This window comes from Setaria italica, chromosome IV (assembly GCF_000263155.2).
Source record: "Setaria italica strain Yugu1 chromosome IV, Setaria_italica_v2.0, whole genome shotgun sequence".
Taxonomy (NCBI): Eukaryota; Viridiplantae; Streptophyta; class Magnoliopsida; order Poales; family Poaceae; genus Setaria; species Setaria italica.
Genome location: NC_028453.1, coordinates 29,257,769 through 29,274,206, shown reverse-complemented (window position 1 = coordinate 29,274,206; position 16,438 = coordinate 29,257,769). Strand labels below are relative to the sequence as shown.

Here is a 16,438-nt window from a genome sequence, read left to right as displayed (position 1 = left end):
ATTTTCAATGTTTTACCCCATCTATAACTTCATATTGATTATTACTATGTACTAATTAACGAATCTTGAACTTTTAGCCCTTTGAATGGATGAAGCAAAAGAAGCCGTGAGGTCGTACAAAGATAATGGAGGGAAGGCTTCACATCACTGTCGATGTTTTAGACCGGCAACCCGTCTAGGGAGTACCCAAGGTGGTCTTTTGTGTAGTAGGTGTCGTCGGGAATCAAGGAGCCGATGGTGATGCAAGGAACATGATTTAGACAGGTTCGAGCCTCTAGATCGCGTAATACCCTATGTCCTGTGTGTTGGTTGTATTGAACTTGTGTCGAGTTGCAAGTTATCTGGAGGGGGTCCCTGCTCGCCCTTATATATGTGGGGGAGCAGGGTTACAGGGCGGATTGTGTATAAGAGTCCTACTCTAATTCGGTAGAGTGGTTTCCTTTTGACCCGACTAGTCTTCGGGCAGTCAATGAAGCCTACGCGCCCTGTAGAGTAGTCTTCATGTCCGAGTAGGTTTCAAGTACGTTCCCTTGAGTGGTTCCATACAAGTCTTCTGGTGGGCCCAGGAGTGCCTAGCCGACAAGCCCCCGAGTACTTTGTAGTTGAGAGGAACAGTTTCGAGTACTTGAAGATGTCGCCTGAGTTTCTCTTGGTGCTCCTCGAGTACTTCTCATTGCGGCCAACCTTCGAGTACTGGAGCTGTCGCGTGACTGGAAGGTTTTCTTAGTAGTTCCCGATGTTTGCTTTGAGTAGTCTTTGTCTTGAAACTTTTTATATGGTAGTGCGATGACAATCGCACTCTATATGGAGTAGCCCCTGAGCCTTAGGTTGAATCATAGAATCAGGCTGAGGGTCAAAATCTTGAATCTTCTTCTTTCAACTTGAAAAAATCAATTGTTGGGTGTAGCTTATCAGCCCCCGAGCATTGAATTGATTGACTAATCAACTCAAGGATCTTGAATCTTTGCGCAAGTCATCATCCGAGTAGTTTCGCGGCGTCCAGCCCCCGAGCTTATGCGCTAGGTGAGCCGTAGGAGTCACGTCGAGTAGTTTATTGGCGCTTAGCCCCGAGCTTGAGAGCTAGCTGAGCCATTGGAGATATTTCGATTAGTGATTGGTGCTTAGCCCCCAAGTTCGGGAACTAGTCTGTGCCTCTAAAGGCATGCTTAGCATCACGACGAGTGTCGTTGCCGAAGCTTGGCCTGAAAGAAAAGATGCGTACATTATGTAGCATTTTTGAGTATTGAAACTACTAAAATTTGTTTAGTGATCAATATGAAAGTTGTGTGCCATGCTCTTGTTTCGGTCATATTCTTCCCGAGTAGATAGCCTGTTACGCTTAGGCTCTCAGTCTCTGGGTAGCCATTGCCACTACGTGTGTGAGATCTTTGTCTCGTATACGTGTATGGGCTTAGGCGTGACTGATGCGCCTGAGGCTTTCATGAGTTAAGGCATATTCTACTCGAGAAGAGTAGTGACCTTAAGAGAAGTCAAAAGTGAGTAGTCGCTGTTGCGATAAAAAGGGCGCGCAATTGTGTGCAAGAGTTTGCTGCCCTCCAACGAGTAAAGCGCGTGTTGTGCGCGAGAGTTCGGTGAGTAGAGCACATGTGGTGTGCAAGAGGACCAGCTAATTGCTCCCAAAAAAGTCTCTAGAATGTTTGTGAGTCAATGTGGTGCTATTGTAAGGGACAATGTGCCCATCAGCATTCAAGAATGAAAGTCTAATAAAAGAGATGATCCATACGTGTTCCCACAGACATAAAAAGATATGTTGTGGGAAGATGTCAAGAAATACTTCACACTTCCTGACAGCGTCGATGAAAAAGTTGTGAAAAACTGGACGCTCAAGAAGATGGTAACCCAATTTCACACCTTCAAGAAGAATCTGGATACCAACTATATCAAGAAGGCCGAACTCCAGATTTTAATGATTGGCTAAAGTTAAGAGATCACTAGAACTCATTCTGGAATACAAGAGGAGTGAAGATAGTGCAAACAAGGTTCGTGTCAACTCAGGCAATGCCCAGAAGAAGGAGTACCATCATCGTATAGGGCAAGGTGGCTACAAGAGTGCAATTCCCAAATGGAGAAAGATGGAACAAGACCTAATCGATCGAGGTATCATACCAGCAACTATTGACTGGCCTAATCAATTGAAGAATTGGTATTACGCTCATGGAGGCACCTTTAGCCCTGAGGATGGGACACTTATTTTCAACGAAACAATACGTGAGAAGGCCCTCAGGCTTATCAAAAATATTGAAGATTCTAAAGTGGGAGAGTTCAAGCCTGATAGAGAGAATGATGAACTGACTTTGGTGCTCGGGAATCCCGAACACCCGGGATGTTGTTGAGGCTTCGGGGTGGTTCCGTGGAAGTATGCTTTCCGTAGGGAGATCGACACATACAGAAGCCGGAAGAGAAGAAAGGAACGACAAGAGGAGAGGTGGCAGCGCATGTTAGAAGCTAAAGTGCATGAACAAGACGTAAGAATGCAATAAGAAATTAATCGGCGAGTGGCCCTGGCAGTTACTGCAATGGCCCAATCTGGAGCACTGTCAGATCCCAACGTCGTCGTTAGCCCTTCTCAACGCCGAAGCAGCTGTTCTTCCACAGGGGTCCCCGATGAGAACATGCCAAGCTTACCCGTGGTTGTGCAGGACAACCAATGGTACCCTGTGGGTGACATCACTCAACGCACCTCATGTGAGCTGTACAGACCATTTGGCAACCCCACTATTAAGATATACATATATATAATATATACAATTATCTCAATTAATCCACACCTTAGGAGTTTAATAACTTCTTTATTTCTCCTATATGTACAAGTGGCGTACGGAAGTGCTCTACCAATCCTGCCAGGGCAAACAAGCCATGGCATGGTGATTCCACCTGGCTACTTCACCGTTGGGGTGGAGCAGATTTGTGATAGTAAATATGAAGGCCTAGAGCACGACCTCCTGGGAGGTGACGGGGAAAGGATATTAGGAGATGCACTTCACGATATCATTATATGGCGCAAACATTACATCATTATCCCCGGCCAGAAGGCATCATTTCCTCCCATAGATCCCTCACAGCCACCATCTCCTCAGAACTCAAGACCGTCATCTCCATCACATCCACCTCTAGGACCGTCATCACCACCAGGACCATCGCATCTTGCTCGATCACCGTCTCCAGCACCATCGAATCCTACAGGCGGGAGCAACGATGACCAAAGCACCCCTCCTCGATCATAGTCTGCAGTGACGGGAATAAAGTCTAGTGCGAGCAAGGAAGCACCTGCCGCACCTCTCAAGAAGTCGTGACCACCGCCTTCCAAGCCAAGGCAGCCAAAGGTGAAAGAAATGAGGAAGAAATAAAAGAAGTTTGAACCTATTAAGAAGCTAGCAGGCGATATGACTCGTGAGGAATTGGAGGAGGCATTGCAAGCACATGTAAGGGAGTGGTTTGAAAAAATCACTGCAGAAAGAAAAGCGAAGGAGATGGAGCCTAAGCCAGTAGATCCAACCAAATTAAAGTTTTTTATTGGCATGAAAAAAGAAGTCAAGGAGACGTTACTTTCAAACTATGATCGTTCATTAGTTAAGTCTTGGCAGAAGAAGAAAAGAGGAGACTCGTCGTCCAGTCGTATTGTCCCCCAGCTCGGGCAGCAAGATCAGAAAGCAGATCAAGAAGCTCAACAAATAGCAGCTTTGCCTTTAAAACAACAAATCAAGGTCATTAAGTTTGTGGCAAAGACAAGTCTCTCGCTTGCTGAAGTTCTAGGGCAAGACGATCCGCCACCTCCAGAAAAGACTGTATCTAAATGACCATTTGAGTTAGGCAAGCCTCTAGTCAGGCCTGAATTGGTGCAACAGCTCACAACTAAGATGTATGAATTCTATTATTAGTACATGGAGCAGTCGGCCAATGACAGGGTCATGTTCGCTCTTCTTGTTAAACCGATTGATTTTTTTGGTGAATGTGAGAAACTATTGTGGTTGGAATTCAATGATATTTATGAAGTATACCATCAAGATGCCCTTGATGTCTCTCTTATCAGCACTTGGTTTTTGTAAGTGTGTGTTTATTAGATGTTAATTTTGTCTCAGCTCATTATTGTGTGTGTGTCGTCCCACTTTATCTTTCATTTTATGTAGGATGCAAATACAGAGATGCCGCCGAGAATCCTACTTCAACATTGGCTTCATGGACCCAACGCTTGTTAACCAAAAGTAGATACAGGATCAACCAAAGTCTACATTGGATGCAATATACAAATTCTTGGAGCAACAAAATTACAAGCAATATATACTACAGCCTTACAACTTTAAGTAAGTGTGGGTACCATCTATTTTCGTTTTCCTTTTCTTACCTAATTGATGTTAGTTAGTTCTAATATGAACATTTATGTACAAAGTTACCACTGGATTCTCCTTATAATTATGATTGATCAAAGCAATGTTATTGTGTTTGATTCGCTGAGGAAAGCAAAGGACGAGTACCAAGACATTCAAGACATGCTTAACTTGTAATAATTCTGGACCTTTACCTCTATGCAAAAGTTTGTTTCCTAAATTTTCACCTAACACTATATCATATTCATTATTTTAATTCGCAACGCAAGGAAACGATTCCGTAAGTATCACCATGGTGATTTCAAAGAAAAACTTACATTCAGTACAACTTTTTCGGCATGCATGAAGTTTGCACATTTTGTATATTCTATAACATGAATATTTCATAACTTATTTTTTCCACTAAAGTGCTTGAGACAGGAACAAGGGAATAATTTATGTGGATACTATGTGTGTGAGCACATACACCATTTCGTGAGGGATAAGGTGCTATCGGACCATATAACTGTACATAAAATAAACCTATTAATTATTAATCATTTTCTAGCTCCTTTTATTTAATTGTTGGTGTAACATTCACATATTTCTAAATTACAGATGTGGCAAATTCGCGAAGAATTCTTGAGAAGGAAAGATTTTTGGCAATCCAAGAAACACTCATAGGATTTCTGGTGGATGAGGCGATAAATCCCAAAGGAGAATTTTATTACGATGGACATTCAGTAGCCAAACCGAGCAACACCATGACGGGAGAATACTAAGAATTACGAGGACAAATTATTGTATGTATAGTAGTTGTATTAATACTAGTTTGATGTGTATAATATACTAAGAATTGTATAGATAGTAGTTAAAATTAATATTATGTATATACTATGACATGCATATAATACAATACGAGCGTATATGTGCAAGTAGTGTATGCTAAGGATGTATACGTATATGTGTATATATAAGTGAAGCAACTAGCATTAATTTGGAAAAGAATTAAGGGTAAAATGAAAAAAAAAAGTCTTCAGTCTCGGTTGGTCGTGCATGCGCCTACATGGCGCCCATTACCAACTGTAACTAAAGAGGGTCTTGATCCGGGACTAAAGAGGAGGACTTTTAGTCCCGAAAGATTAGTCCCGATTGGATCTTCAAGAGATATGACTATCTCCAATCGGAACCAATGCTCACTTTTCCATGAATGCACGGATGTCACCGAGTAACACATCGCTGTCTAGCATCTCACTTTCCACAGCAGCCACCTGCACAACACCCGGCTGAAGGGAAACAAGGCTTGGTGGGTCACGACCATACACAAGCCAGATCGGTGGGTCATGCACAATGCGCAATACTCTACCTTCCTCCTACTTCTGACTTCCCCCTTCCTTTTTTGTCACCTTAAAATTGAAATCGACAAATTGCGTTTTGTTGCGCGGAGCCCCGAGTCTAAGCGAGCAGAGCTGATACGTGCGTTCATACAAGAAAGTGTCCACAACATATCATGACAAACAATATTTCAATATTAAAGCCATATGTAATATATCACTAATAAACAAGGTGTCAGTAGCACACCTTAGCACAACATGGTCATGGTCAATTTTTATGTTGTTGTTTAAAGCGTGGTTATTGTTTGTCACTCTAGTGGTGTATACTAACGTTTATATGAAGAGACATATATTTTTTTTAAAAAAATCATATTTTAAGACAAGAATACCTAACATGTCAAATAAAAGGTTCGATTCATAAAATTTGCACAAAATTTCAATTGCATCCACTACATGTTTCCTAACATTTCCTAACAATTTTCTTCCAAGTAGCCATTTCTTTTAATATATTTAGCTATGATAACTATGGGGAATGACCTTTTGGGAATTATGCTTTTGGTGATTTGATAAAAAAGTTGAGAAAGATGCATATTTTACTAGAGAAACTATCATCCACTCTAGAAAAGAAAATGATAAGAGGCACTAAAACTGTTGGCCCTTGTACAAAACTATCAGGAAAGATAACATATGTGGTAGTGATCAAATATGTGGGACAATTTAGAGCCATTTATTCCAACCATAAGTATAAACAAGGACATGGTAATTTTTTTAAAAATGAACTTTTCTTTCTCAAAAGTTAAAACTGTACCAACTAAAATTTCCATTTCCAAATAGAAAATGTATAGTAAAGGTCACATTTTTCTCCTAAAATGGATACCGTTTTCTTTTTGTTGTTTCCAACTCATATGGTTTAGATGACAAAGTGAGACAGAAGCTATACCAGGAATAGGTCTATGTCTTTGATTAATTTCATGCTCCATTTTTCAAAGAATTACATGCCACAATAATAGCACATGGAGTTTGTTGTGAATGACAAGTACCAGTTCTTCTTGTCTATGAATAAATGCCAGCGTGCGTGTTGGTGCTTAGTTATTGTGTGCTAAGTTTAGTGTCCTCACCATTATTTCACTAGTAGAAGTGTAGAACATATAAATAGTACTCATAATAATAAATATTTAATTGTTTTAACTGCATTTTATCATACTTTTAAAGTTTTGTTGATAGTAAATTCTAAATATTTAGTTTATAAAGATAAAATCATAAGTGCATATTTTATTGAAAATACTTTCACAATATAATAAAGTTACCGATGCCCTTTATCATAAGTCATTGACATTTTGGACAAGGATCGACCAAACTTTTAAATTTTGAGTATAAATAAAATCTAAAATATTAGTTTGGAAACACAAAAAGGTTATGTATATAGATTTGACTTGAAAAGTACTTTGATTTTCTTATAATTTATGATTTTTGAAATATATTCTAACAGAAAACAGTGGTAAAAGTCAAACATTGAAAACCATGAAATGTTTAAAGCGACAAATTTTCCCTACTGGAGGGAGTAGATTTTTTAAGTAATGGATAATGTGAAAATTAACAGTTACATGTAAATTTCTCTTTATTTTACACGAAAAAGCTTCGGTGTTCTTTTAGTAATCTAAGTTCAAAATGATATATACTAACACTACAAAATGAAACAAATTACTTATGGGACCAAGATTACTTGATACCGAGGTGCAATCGTAAATCTTGACTTTTACTACGTTTTATGTAATTGATAAAGAAATCCAGCCTCTATAACCACAGGTGGATATATACAACCAAGAGTTACAAGAGTTCTTATTGTCCAAGTCTTAAAACATAGGAACACAAACAAGCAAGGTAGGAAGTTAGAAGACTAAGAAAAGTTAGAAAGGCTAAGCTTCAAACTTCATCTATGCCTTCAAACTTCGCAACTCTAAATCTTTACTGTTACTGAAATTTCAGATCAAACATTTATTTTGGAGAAAGTAATGGCAGGAATTTATTAGGTAAAATGTTCTGCCAATCTGTTTACTCATTTATTTCACAAGCTTTTGGAGATCTAGAAGTCTGCTCGAAAATTAGTAAAGAATTGTTTTATTAACATAAACACATCAGGTTTGTACATGATGTATGCAGTACAAGTCAGTATCCTAAGGAAAACAAAGAAAATGAGAAACCAATTAACGAATTGGCATGCTATTATGTACAGCTTCACAGTCATGTCACGACTAGCCTCATGAATAAGCGAACGCCCACAACTACCCGGCGCACAGCCCGCCGTCGGCGCTCTGCATCGTCACGTCGCCGTCGGCGTCGTTCATGTAGGCGGCGAGGTTCATGTACTGCTCCTCCTCCTGCTCCCTTTTCGGCTGCCTCCACCGCGAGCGGCACACGACGCACGTCGCCGCCCGCCGCGCGCGGCTGCGCTTCCACCGCGCGAAGCACTCGGCGTGCACGGCGTTCCGGCACGTCCTGCACGTCAGGACCGCCTGCTGCGCGGTGGCAGGCCCGCCGCCCTGCGGCGCCGGCGCCATCTCCTCGAGGCACACCGGGCAGGCCGCGCCGTCGAGCGGCCTCCCCGACGACGCTTCCTGCCGGCCGTCGGCGGCCTTGGCGGCCGGCGGCCGGGCCGACCAGAGCTGGTGGAACCTCTCCCTGGCGCGCGCGCCGGCGAGCACGTCCGGGTACGTGGGCGTGCCGACGAGCCGCGCGACCTGGCACGGGCGCAGCGTCTGCCTCCAGACGCAAGCCTCGTCGAGGGAGAGGCCGAGGACGCGGAGGAGCACGAAGAGGATGTGCTTGCAGGGCACGGCGGGGTCCGGGCACGTGCACGCCGGAGTCGTGGACAGCGTCACCGTGTACACGTTCCCCGTGGCGCCGAGCACGAAGAACTCCGCCCCCGCGCGGTGCAGCAGCCGGAGCTGGTGCTGGAGGGCGCGGATGATGCGGTTGGCGACGCGCCGCGTCGACGCCTCCTCGGCGGCGAAGGTCGCCGCCGTCGCGGCGGCGAACGGGGTGGTGTCATTCGACGTCGCCACCGGCTCCATCGAGAGGTGGCTGCTCGCTTCTGGCATGGCACGGCAAGGGTCCGGAGCTATGGGCTATGTAATGGCGGGAGGTTCCCAAAAGCACGGATGCGTTGAGTGCCGTAGGAGGAGACTACTGCGAGGGCGAGAATGGCGGCGGAGTGAAGCAACCTGCAACAGCAAAGAGGAGGCAGCTCGGGCAAGTTAGCTTTAGGCTCAGGTTTGGGAAAGTACAGCGGACAATCCTTCCAAGTCTCAATGACCAGGTATACCAAATCATGGGTTAACTGCTTCACTTTGCCGGTAACTAACAGAGAAGTGTCTGTGGTTGAGATGGTCACCATTGCAACAGGATGATGCCTGAAGTTGCCCAGTTTGACCAAACTTCTAAAGGTTACATAATGGATCAGACGTGTTTAATTCAAATTGGAAACCACAAAATATGTGAAAATTTGATTACGTTTGGAGAGTGGAGAAAACTGTACAAACATATACAAGGGATCAATTTAGATGTGCCCATGCAGAAAATTTTCCCATTCTCATAAGTTCATATATCAATGAAAAAAGTTTAGTTTACCCTCTCACCAATCTACTGGAAAACAGAGCACGCGTCCTGATGCTCAGTACCGGTTGCATTTTGGCTCGATACTAATATGAGCATTAGTACCAGGTCTAATGGCTAGAGGAGGCCCTCGTGAGGGCCTTTAGTACTGGGTGGAGGCTTCACCTGATACTAAAGATCACAAATTAGTACCGCTTTTAGTACTAGTTGGAACTTCCAACCGGTACTAATGTGCCTAAGAACCTTTAGTACCGGGTGGAGGCTGCACCCGGTACTAATTGGGCCCCGTGTGGGCCCCACTGTTGCCTCCCTCTCCTTCTTATCTTCTCGTCCCGTCCCTTTCTCGCTTATCTCTTCTCAATTTCTCTCTTACTTATCCTCTATATCCTCTCCCTCTGCTCGTGCAGCAGTGGTAGGGCTCGCGAGCAACCGACGGGCAGGCGCGGGGCCCGGGCAGGGCGACGGCGGCGCGGCCAGCCCCGCGGGCGAGCATGGTTGGGCGAGGTGGCGACGGTGGCAACGCTGCCAGCCCCCGAGGGCAGGCACGGCGGCGAGGCTGACCAGGCGGCGACCTTGGCCCGACGAAGGGGCACGCTGGCGACCGAGGCAGCGTGGCCCCAAGGAGCGGCTACCGGTGTAGCGCAGCCTGGATCCGGAGCACCTCAGAGTGGCACAGCGCAGCCTGGAGGCGCGGCGGCCGGGAGGTGCGGAGGCCATCCCGGCTAGCACGCCGAGGCCCGCGGCGGCTTGACGTGACGCTTGGAGGCTAGGGTTCGCTGTTGCCTCTCTCTCCTTCTTATCTCCTCGTCCCCTCCCTTTCTCCCTTATCTCTTCTCAGTTTCTCTCACTTATGCTCTATATCCTCTCCCTCTCCTCGAGCAGCAGTGGTGGGATGGCTCGCGGGCAATCAACGGGCAGGCGCGAGGCTCGGGTGGAGTGACAGCGGCACGACCAGCCCCTGCGGGCAGGCATGGCCCTTGGCTACCAGTGTAGCGCAACCCGGATCTGGAGCACCTCGGGATGGCGCGCGTAGCCTGGAGGCGCGTCGGCCGGGAGGTGTAGAGGCCATCCCGGCGTGCCCGCGACGCTCGGAGGCTAGGGTCCAGCTAGCAAAGCGGCGCGCCCCGCCCTGCCTGGTGCGACCAGGCCGCGCGGCGGTGGAACAGCGTGTGCAGGCCTGTGCGGTGCTGGCCGGCATCATGGAACGAAATACTAATATAGATCTATAAAGAAACAAAAAAAGGAAATGAGAAAAGAAAAGGAAAAGAAAAAGGCACGCGTGACCTGGTAGGCAATTTAGTACTAGTTGGTCTCGCCAACCGGTACTAAACTCTCCCTTTTAGTACTGGTTATTTCACCCGGTACTAAAGTATTCCCTTAGTATCGATATAGCAGTACTGATTGCACAACCGTTACTAAGGGGGGTTTAAAACCGGTACTGAAGGCGCATTCCCCAGCACTGCTACTATGTCCACTTAAACCCGTGAACAAAATTAACTTAGGCTCAAATTACTCTCCCAAACCATTTCGGTTGATATAATCTAACCCAAATGATATCCTTTTTATTTGTCCATGTAAAAGTGAAGTTTTAATTTCAAATTTTGCAAGGTGGTTTATAACATGATACCCTATGTTCGATAAATACATTCAGAATTTTCCACTATTACCTATTACGAGATTCAAGCAGGAGAAATGGTGGAATATGCCAGCGGTGTGAAAGGAATAGCCTCAATAAGAAAGTTATTTTATCTTTATTTAACTATTTTAGATCTTAGTTCTAATTGATCTAATGCATAGGACTGAGGTGCCGAGTCGTAAGTATGGAGCTGAATCTAATAGGCCAAATAGGAGCTGGTCAAGCTGAAGCTCGAGAGATCAATTTCAATGAAATGTTCCTAATTTATGAAAATAATCATAAAAAAAGTCCTACTATATTTTTTTAGCAAGTGAATATAAAATTCAATTTGTGCATACTGCATAAGAAACAAAAAGATCTCATTCCATATGGATTGGGATAATTAAATAGTTTAATGGAGTAAATCGACTCTAAATTTTGCTAAAAGAGTTAAATGTATTAGCGAGAATAGTAGCGTTAACGTTTTTTTCATTATTATTATTTCGTTTGCGCGTGTGTGTGGGCAAAACAAGTTTGTGTTTCGTAGCGCATTTTGCAGCTCTGTTTTTGCAGGCCTTGTTTGTCGGTCTTGAGGAAAACGACCGTGGGCCAGGTTGTGCGAGGCCCATCCAGAGAATAAGGCCAGCAAGTCGGATGCACTTTGTTACCGATGGGCCAAGCGTCAAGGCCACGGCTACAGCCTTGTTCCGGCCATGTAGTAAATGTGGTGGGTTTAGGTGGGCTGCAGCCCCGCTCGGCCGGCCTTGCGCGTCGTCGTTCGTTGTTGCGCACGCGGACGGATATACGACGGCCCACAGGAGAGTGCGCTGACACTGACAAAATGGTATTAGCCAAGACATTGCTCGCAAATCGCTAAAGGCTTGTTGACGAACAAGACATGCTCGTGGATAGAAAAGAATTGGAGTGGAACAAATAGGATTGATGAACTAATTTCCCCTCCAATCCCTCCCATTCCAGTTAAATTCACTGCTATCCAAACAAGTGGTAAGAACAACTACTCCTAACAGCGACAAACGGAAACAATAAATGATTTGCGCGCAAGGCACGGGAGTGGACGGGTGAGGAGGCCGTACAAAACGTTGTGCTACACAGTTGAATAGCATGCATTCTAACCGCTGAATTGTGACCCCGCTAGTTAATTCTTTGAAAAGAAAATGATTTTTTTTACAATGCAATAATGTCATCACAGCTGCCTAACAGCATCCCTGCTTCCATGAGCTGATGGAGGAGTATACAGGCGAGTGGATCGATCATATTCCAGCTTGCTGATGGCAGTAGTAGTAGTGACAAACCATGTGTACGTTCTGATCTATTCCTGATCGTCATTCTACAGAGATGCGGTACGACCGATGCGGCTTTCTCGTTGAAGAACAGAACATGCACACTACTACTGTTTGCCAGGTGTACTATCCCTAACTGTTAGCATAGTTTTTAGCACATGCGGTGGTTGCACCGTACCCCAACTAATTTAATAGGCCCTAGCTGTTTTCATGAACTGGTCAAGTGAGTAACAGACTAACAGTGCAGGATCACCCTGCAGCTCTGAGGAAGGACGATGTTGAGAGTTTGTTTCGCTTTGGTTGCACCAGCAAACGTGTGGCCCGGGGAGTTGTCGACTACATGTACGAACGTATGTGTACGGAATTTTGTTCTCCATACAGTACATAGTACGGTATGACGATAAGGTGGGATGGGATGGTTCTGTCCCTAATTGTTGGAATGGGACGATGATCCTATTTCATTTTATGATCCCATTTTATATTTGGTTACGTGGGATGAGATGATCCTAATTTTGTATTTGGATGGATTGTTATAAAGAAAAGAATACGGAGGACGTTAACGAGCACCGTTAGGGCAATCCATGGGACCCTTGTGTCAGCGGCCCACCTCCCTTTCTTCCCCGTAGCACGCGGTCGCCGTAGCGCTCGACGCACGTCGAAATGGGATGCTTCGCCGGCGAGTGGAGGGCTGGGCCTTGAGCTCTATCGTGCCACAAGCTCAGCCACCCACTCGCTAGCATCTGCCGTCCGCTGCTTCTGCAGCCGGAGAGCCTGCCACCCGCACGATCTCGCCCTCCACCACAGAAGCCCGCTCGATGCTGCTTGCCTGCCAAATTCGTCTCCCATGGTGAGTTTTGTTTCAATCTCTCGTACAGGAAGCTCCCTTGATCTCTTGCAAACCAATTTTACTACCCATAGTTACGAATCCGTGGAAGTGAAGGTACGAATTTTAATTTTTTCCTTCGGCTATGGAAGGAGCTGTAGGAAGTGAAGGCCACCAACTGCCTTCTGTGGATTTCAAGCCAGCAATTGCCTGCAACCGTCCTGCGCTCGCGCCGCCGGCTGCTTGCAGGCCCTCGCACTGCCCTGTGTACTCACCACCGACCGCCTGGAGCCGCCGTCACGAGCTCGGGCGGAGATCCACTCGCCTCCGCCGCCGCGAGCTCGGCCAGGCCCCATTCACCTCCGCTGCCGTGAGCTTGGCCGAGGCCCTCCCATGGCGGATCGAGAATGAGCGACGCGAGGCATGGCCTGTAGAGCTTGGCCACGGCCACCAGCCTCCACAACTCCCTTGGCTTAACCCGCTTGAACGAGGAAAGACGGAGAAGCGACGACTTAAACGAGGGACCAGCCCATTCGACGGACGGGGTCATCCCGGATACCAGAGAAATATTCCTTTAAGACATGACTCTCGTCCAAACAACTCTGAAATTGGGTATCGTCCCGTTGGAACTAAACACATGCGTCAGTTTCTGTCGGATAAGTTATAAGATTTGATTGATACCATCCGTTCTAAATTATAAGTCATTCCAATTTTTTTAGAGTCGAACCATTTTATGTTTGATCAAAATTATAAAGGATCACAAAGGTTTATTGCACCAAATAGATATACTATGAAAATATATTTAATGAAGAAACTAATGCTACTTATTTGGTATCATAAATATTAGTACTTTATTATATAAATTTGGTAAAACTTTAAGATATTTTGACTCTCTAAGAAAGATGGAATGCCTTATAATTTGGAACTGAGGGAGTAATTAATAAGGACCAGAGTAATTAACAAGGAGCTGTCGCACTCGATGATCCAGAATGCTGTTTTGGAAGGAATAATGTTACTCTGATCAAGGCCGACGAGACCTCGTAGAAGCTGTCAAAGCTTTCCTCGCTAGCGACAGACAGGTCGTCGCAAACGCCAAGCAAAAGCTAGTGATGTGAGCGGCGTATACGACCGTTAGCGTAATCCTAGCTAGCATGCATATGATAGAGATAACCGGCACCCCTGCTGATGAGAGATCGTGTCAGTATTACTACTGGAGCTGATGTTGAGCACACTGACATATATCCCACCAAGACGTCCATCTATGGCTTGCAAAGAAGAAGAGGAAAGGAAACTGTTATATGCAAAGAAGAAGAGGAAAGGAAACTGTTATAAATTCATCATGACATTGTGTCGATCTTGGCACCAAGCTGTAAGGAAACATCATAAGCTTAAAGGAAACCAAGTATATATCGAACCATCACTGCGATCTGTTCGTTGTTGACTTTCGACCGATGCATGTGATGTGGTATCTAGAACTCCAGACAGTACTAGACATGAACCGGACGGCTCAATCGACAGGCCATGTCAGGAACGCATGGCTCGCCCCGGCGGGACGACGCCTCCGGCCCGGCAGCTAGCTAGCCTCCGGCGCGCGCGCGCGTCGTTCTCCCACAACCGACTACCTGTCTCGCTGAGCGTGCCCTTGTCATGGACGTCGTCGGAGTAGCTAGGGCCGGCCGGCCGGAAAAATTAAAGGTGAAAGGGATCAAGATTCAAGATACGTCCACATGTTTGCCGGTGCAGTGCAGGTCGATCGGCCATGTCACATGCGCACCAATGGCAGGGACGGTTGGGGCGATGAGCCGTGCGTCGAGGCAAATGCTTTCTGGCTATTCACAAGCGAGCGTTCTAGAAGAGGGAGCGATCGGAGAGAGAGGGATTGAGTAGCGGCTACAGGTTCCACAAGAGCGCACCGAACTCCGACGACACGATGCCGTCCGGCTGCGGCGCCCAGAGCTGCTGGTCGGCGGCGAGCCCGGGCACGACCAGCGTGTCGTCAACGTGCGCCGCAATGCCGGCGGCGTGCATCCACGCGGCCGTCGGCTCGTACCACGGGTCAGCGGAGGCGGAGTCGTGGAACGACGCCGCCGCCGTCCAGAACATGTCGTCAGCCGCCGCCGCCGCCAGGGCGTCCTCGTCGATCGCCGGCAGCTCCACTATCTCCTCGAGCTCCTCCTCGTCCGGGTCGGCCACCACCAGCGCCTGTTCCGCCGGCACCTGCTGGTGGGGCGACGGTGACGGCTCCTTAGGCGCCGCGGGCGGCACCGTAGCGGCCGTGACCACGGCGGCGGCGGGCATGTCCATGGCGGCGGCGCGCGCGGCCGCGGCCTGCACGTCGCGCGGCGCGGCGGAGGCCGGGCGCGGCAGGGACGCGGCGATCTCCGGGAAGTTGAGCACCGCGGCGGGGCCCTTGACAACCAGCGCCGCGGCGTCGTGCGCGCGGGCCGCCATCTCGGCCGTCGGGAAGGTGCCCAGCCAGATGCGGGACTTCTTGCGCGGCTCGCGGATCTCCGACACCCACTTCCCCCACGCCCGCATTCGCACGCCGCGGTACGCCGGGCGCCAACCGCCGCCGCTCTTCCCGCCCCTGCCGCCCTTCTTCTCCACGCCCGCCGGCAACGACGCCGGGCTGGCGGCATCGGAGTCCGGCATTGCTCAAGCAACGGGCGCACAAATGCTGTGCAGGCCTGCTTGGTGCCGTGCGAGCTAGACGACCAGGGCTCGGAGGATGGATGTTTGAACGCGAAGCGAATGGGGGGGTTTAGTAGTGCGTGGTTGTCTGGTTGGTGCCTTGGTGGTAGGCTGGGAGCGCGACGATGGCGACGGCTCAACGAACGGGATGCTCTCTTCTACTCTAGCGACGTCCCTGTCGCGGCCATCGTCGTCAGTGAGCGCTCCCTCTCCCTTCTCTCTCTAGACCTCTCTCTGTCTCTCTCTAGATTTCTCTGTCCATGGTGCTCTCTTTTCCGTTGCTATAAGTTGTTTCATTTCATCCACCGGTCAGTCAAATTCTGCCGTCACAGGATGACCCGGTACGGTGCAACGGATAAATTTTCAAGCAGAACGTTGCAGTACATAGGATAAAATTGCTTACGGAGAGCACCTGCTGACTAGCTTGCAGAGCCGTTACCGTTGTACAAGTGCATCATCCTACTGTAGATCTTGAAAGAACAAGTGAATCAACTCACATTGAGAAAGAACAACCCAACATCTTCCTCCACCCATCCTGCGTCAAGATTCGTGGGCATGATGATAACTCCAGCTATTATTCAATCTTCCGTGCACACGAATCTCGACACAATGGAGTCGGTTAGATATTGTGTGTGCATACACAGTAACAAATTAACTAATTATAAAGTTGTCTCTGTATTTTGGACTGATCTGGTACGGTATTTAGGTTGACGAGCAGATTCTTTCTTCTCCAGGAA

The 16,438-nt window shown here is 47.1% G+C and overlaps 2 protein-coding genes across 2 annotated transcripts; both read right to left on the bottom strand.

The window, feature by feature from the left end:
* Positions 1–7,941: 7,941 nt before the first annotated feature.
* On the bottom strand, positions 7,942–8,730 carry LOC101760404 (mitogen-activated protein kinase kinase kinase 1). Its single transcript, XM_004965537.4, has one exon. It carries the CDS (start codon positions 8,728–8,730, stop codon positions 7,942–7,944), a length of 789 nt encoding a protein of 262 aa, XP_004965594.3.
* A 5,589-nt stretch (positions 8,731–14,319) lies between these two features.
* On the bottom strand, positions 14,320–15,729 carry LOC101766929 (ethylene-responsive transcription factor ERF039). The gene has a single exon (XM_014805047.2). The coding sequence runs from the start codon at positions 15,660–15,662 to the stop codon at positions 14,901–14,903; it is 762 nt and encodes a 253-aa protein (XP_014660533.1). The 5' UTR covers positions 15,663–15,729; the 3' UTR covers positions 14,320–14,900.
* Between the last annotated feature and the right edge of the window lie 709 nt (positions 15,730–16,438).

Coding starts and splice junctions, on each gene's coding strand:
- LOC101766929 (XM_014805047.2), bottom strand. CDS start 15,662: ATGCCGGACTCCGATGCCGCCAGCCCGGCGTCGTTGCCGGCGGGCGTG.
- LOC101760404 (XM_004965537.4), bottom strand. CDS start 8,730: ATGGAGCCGGTGGCGACGTCGAATGACACCACCCCGTTCGCCGCCGCG.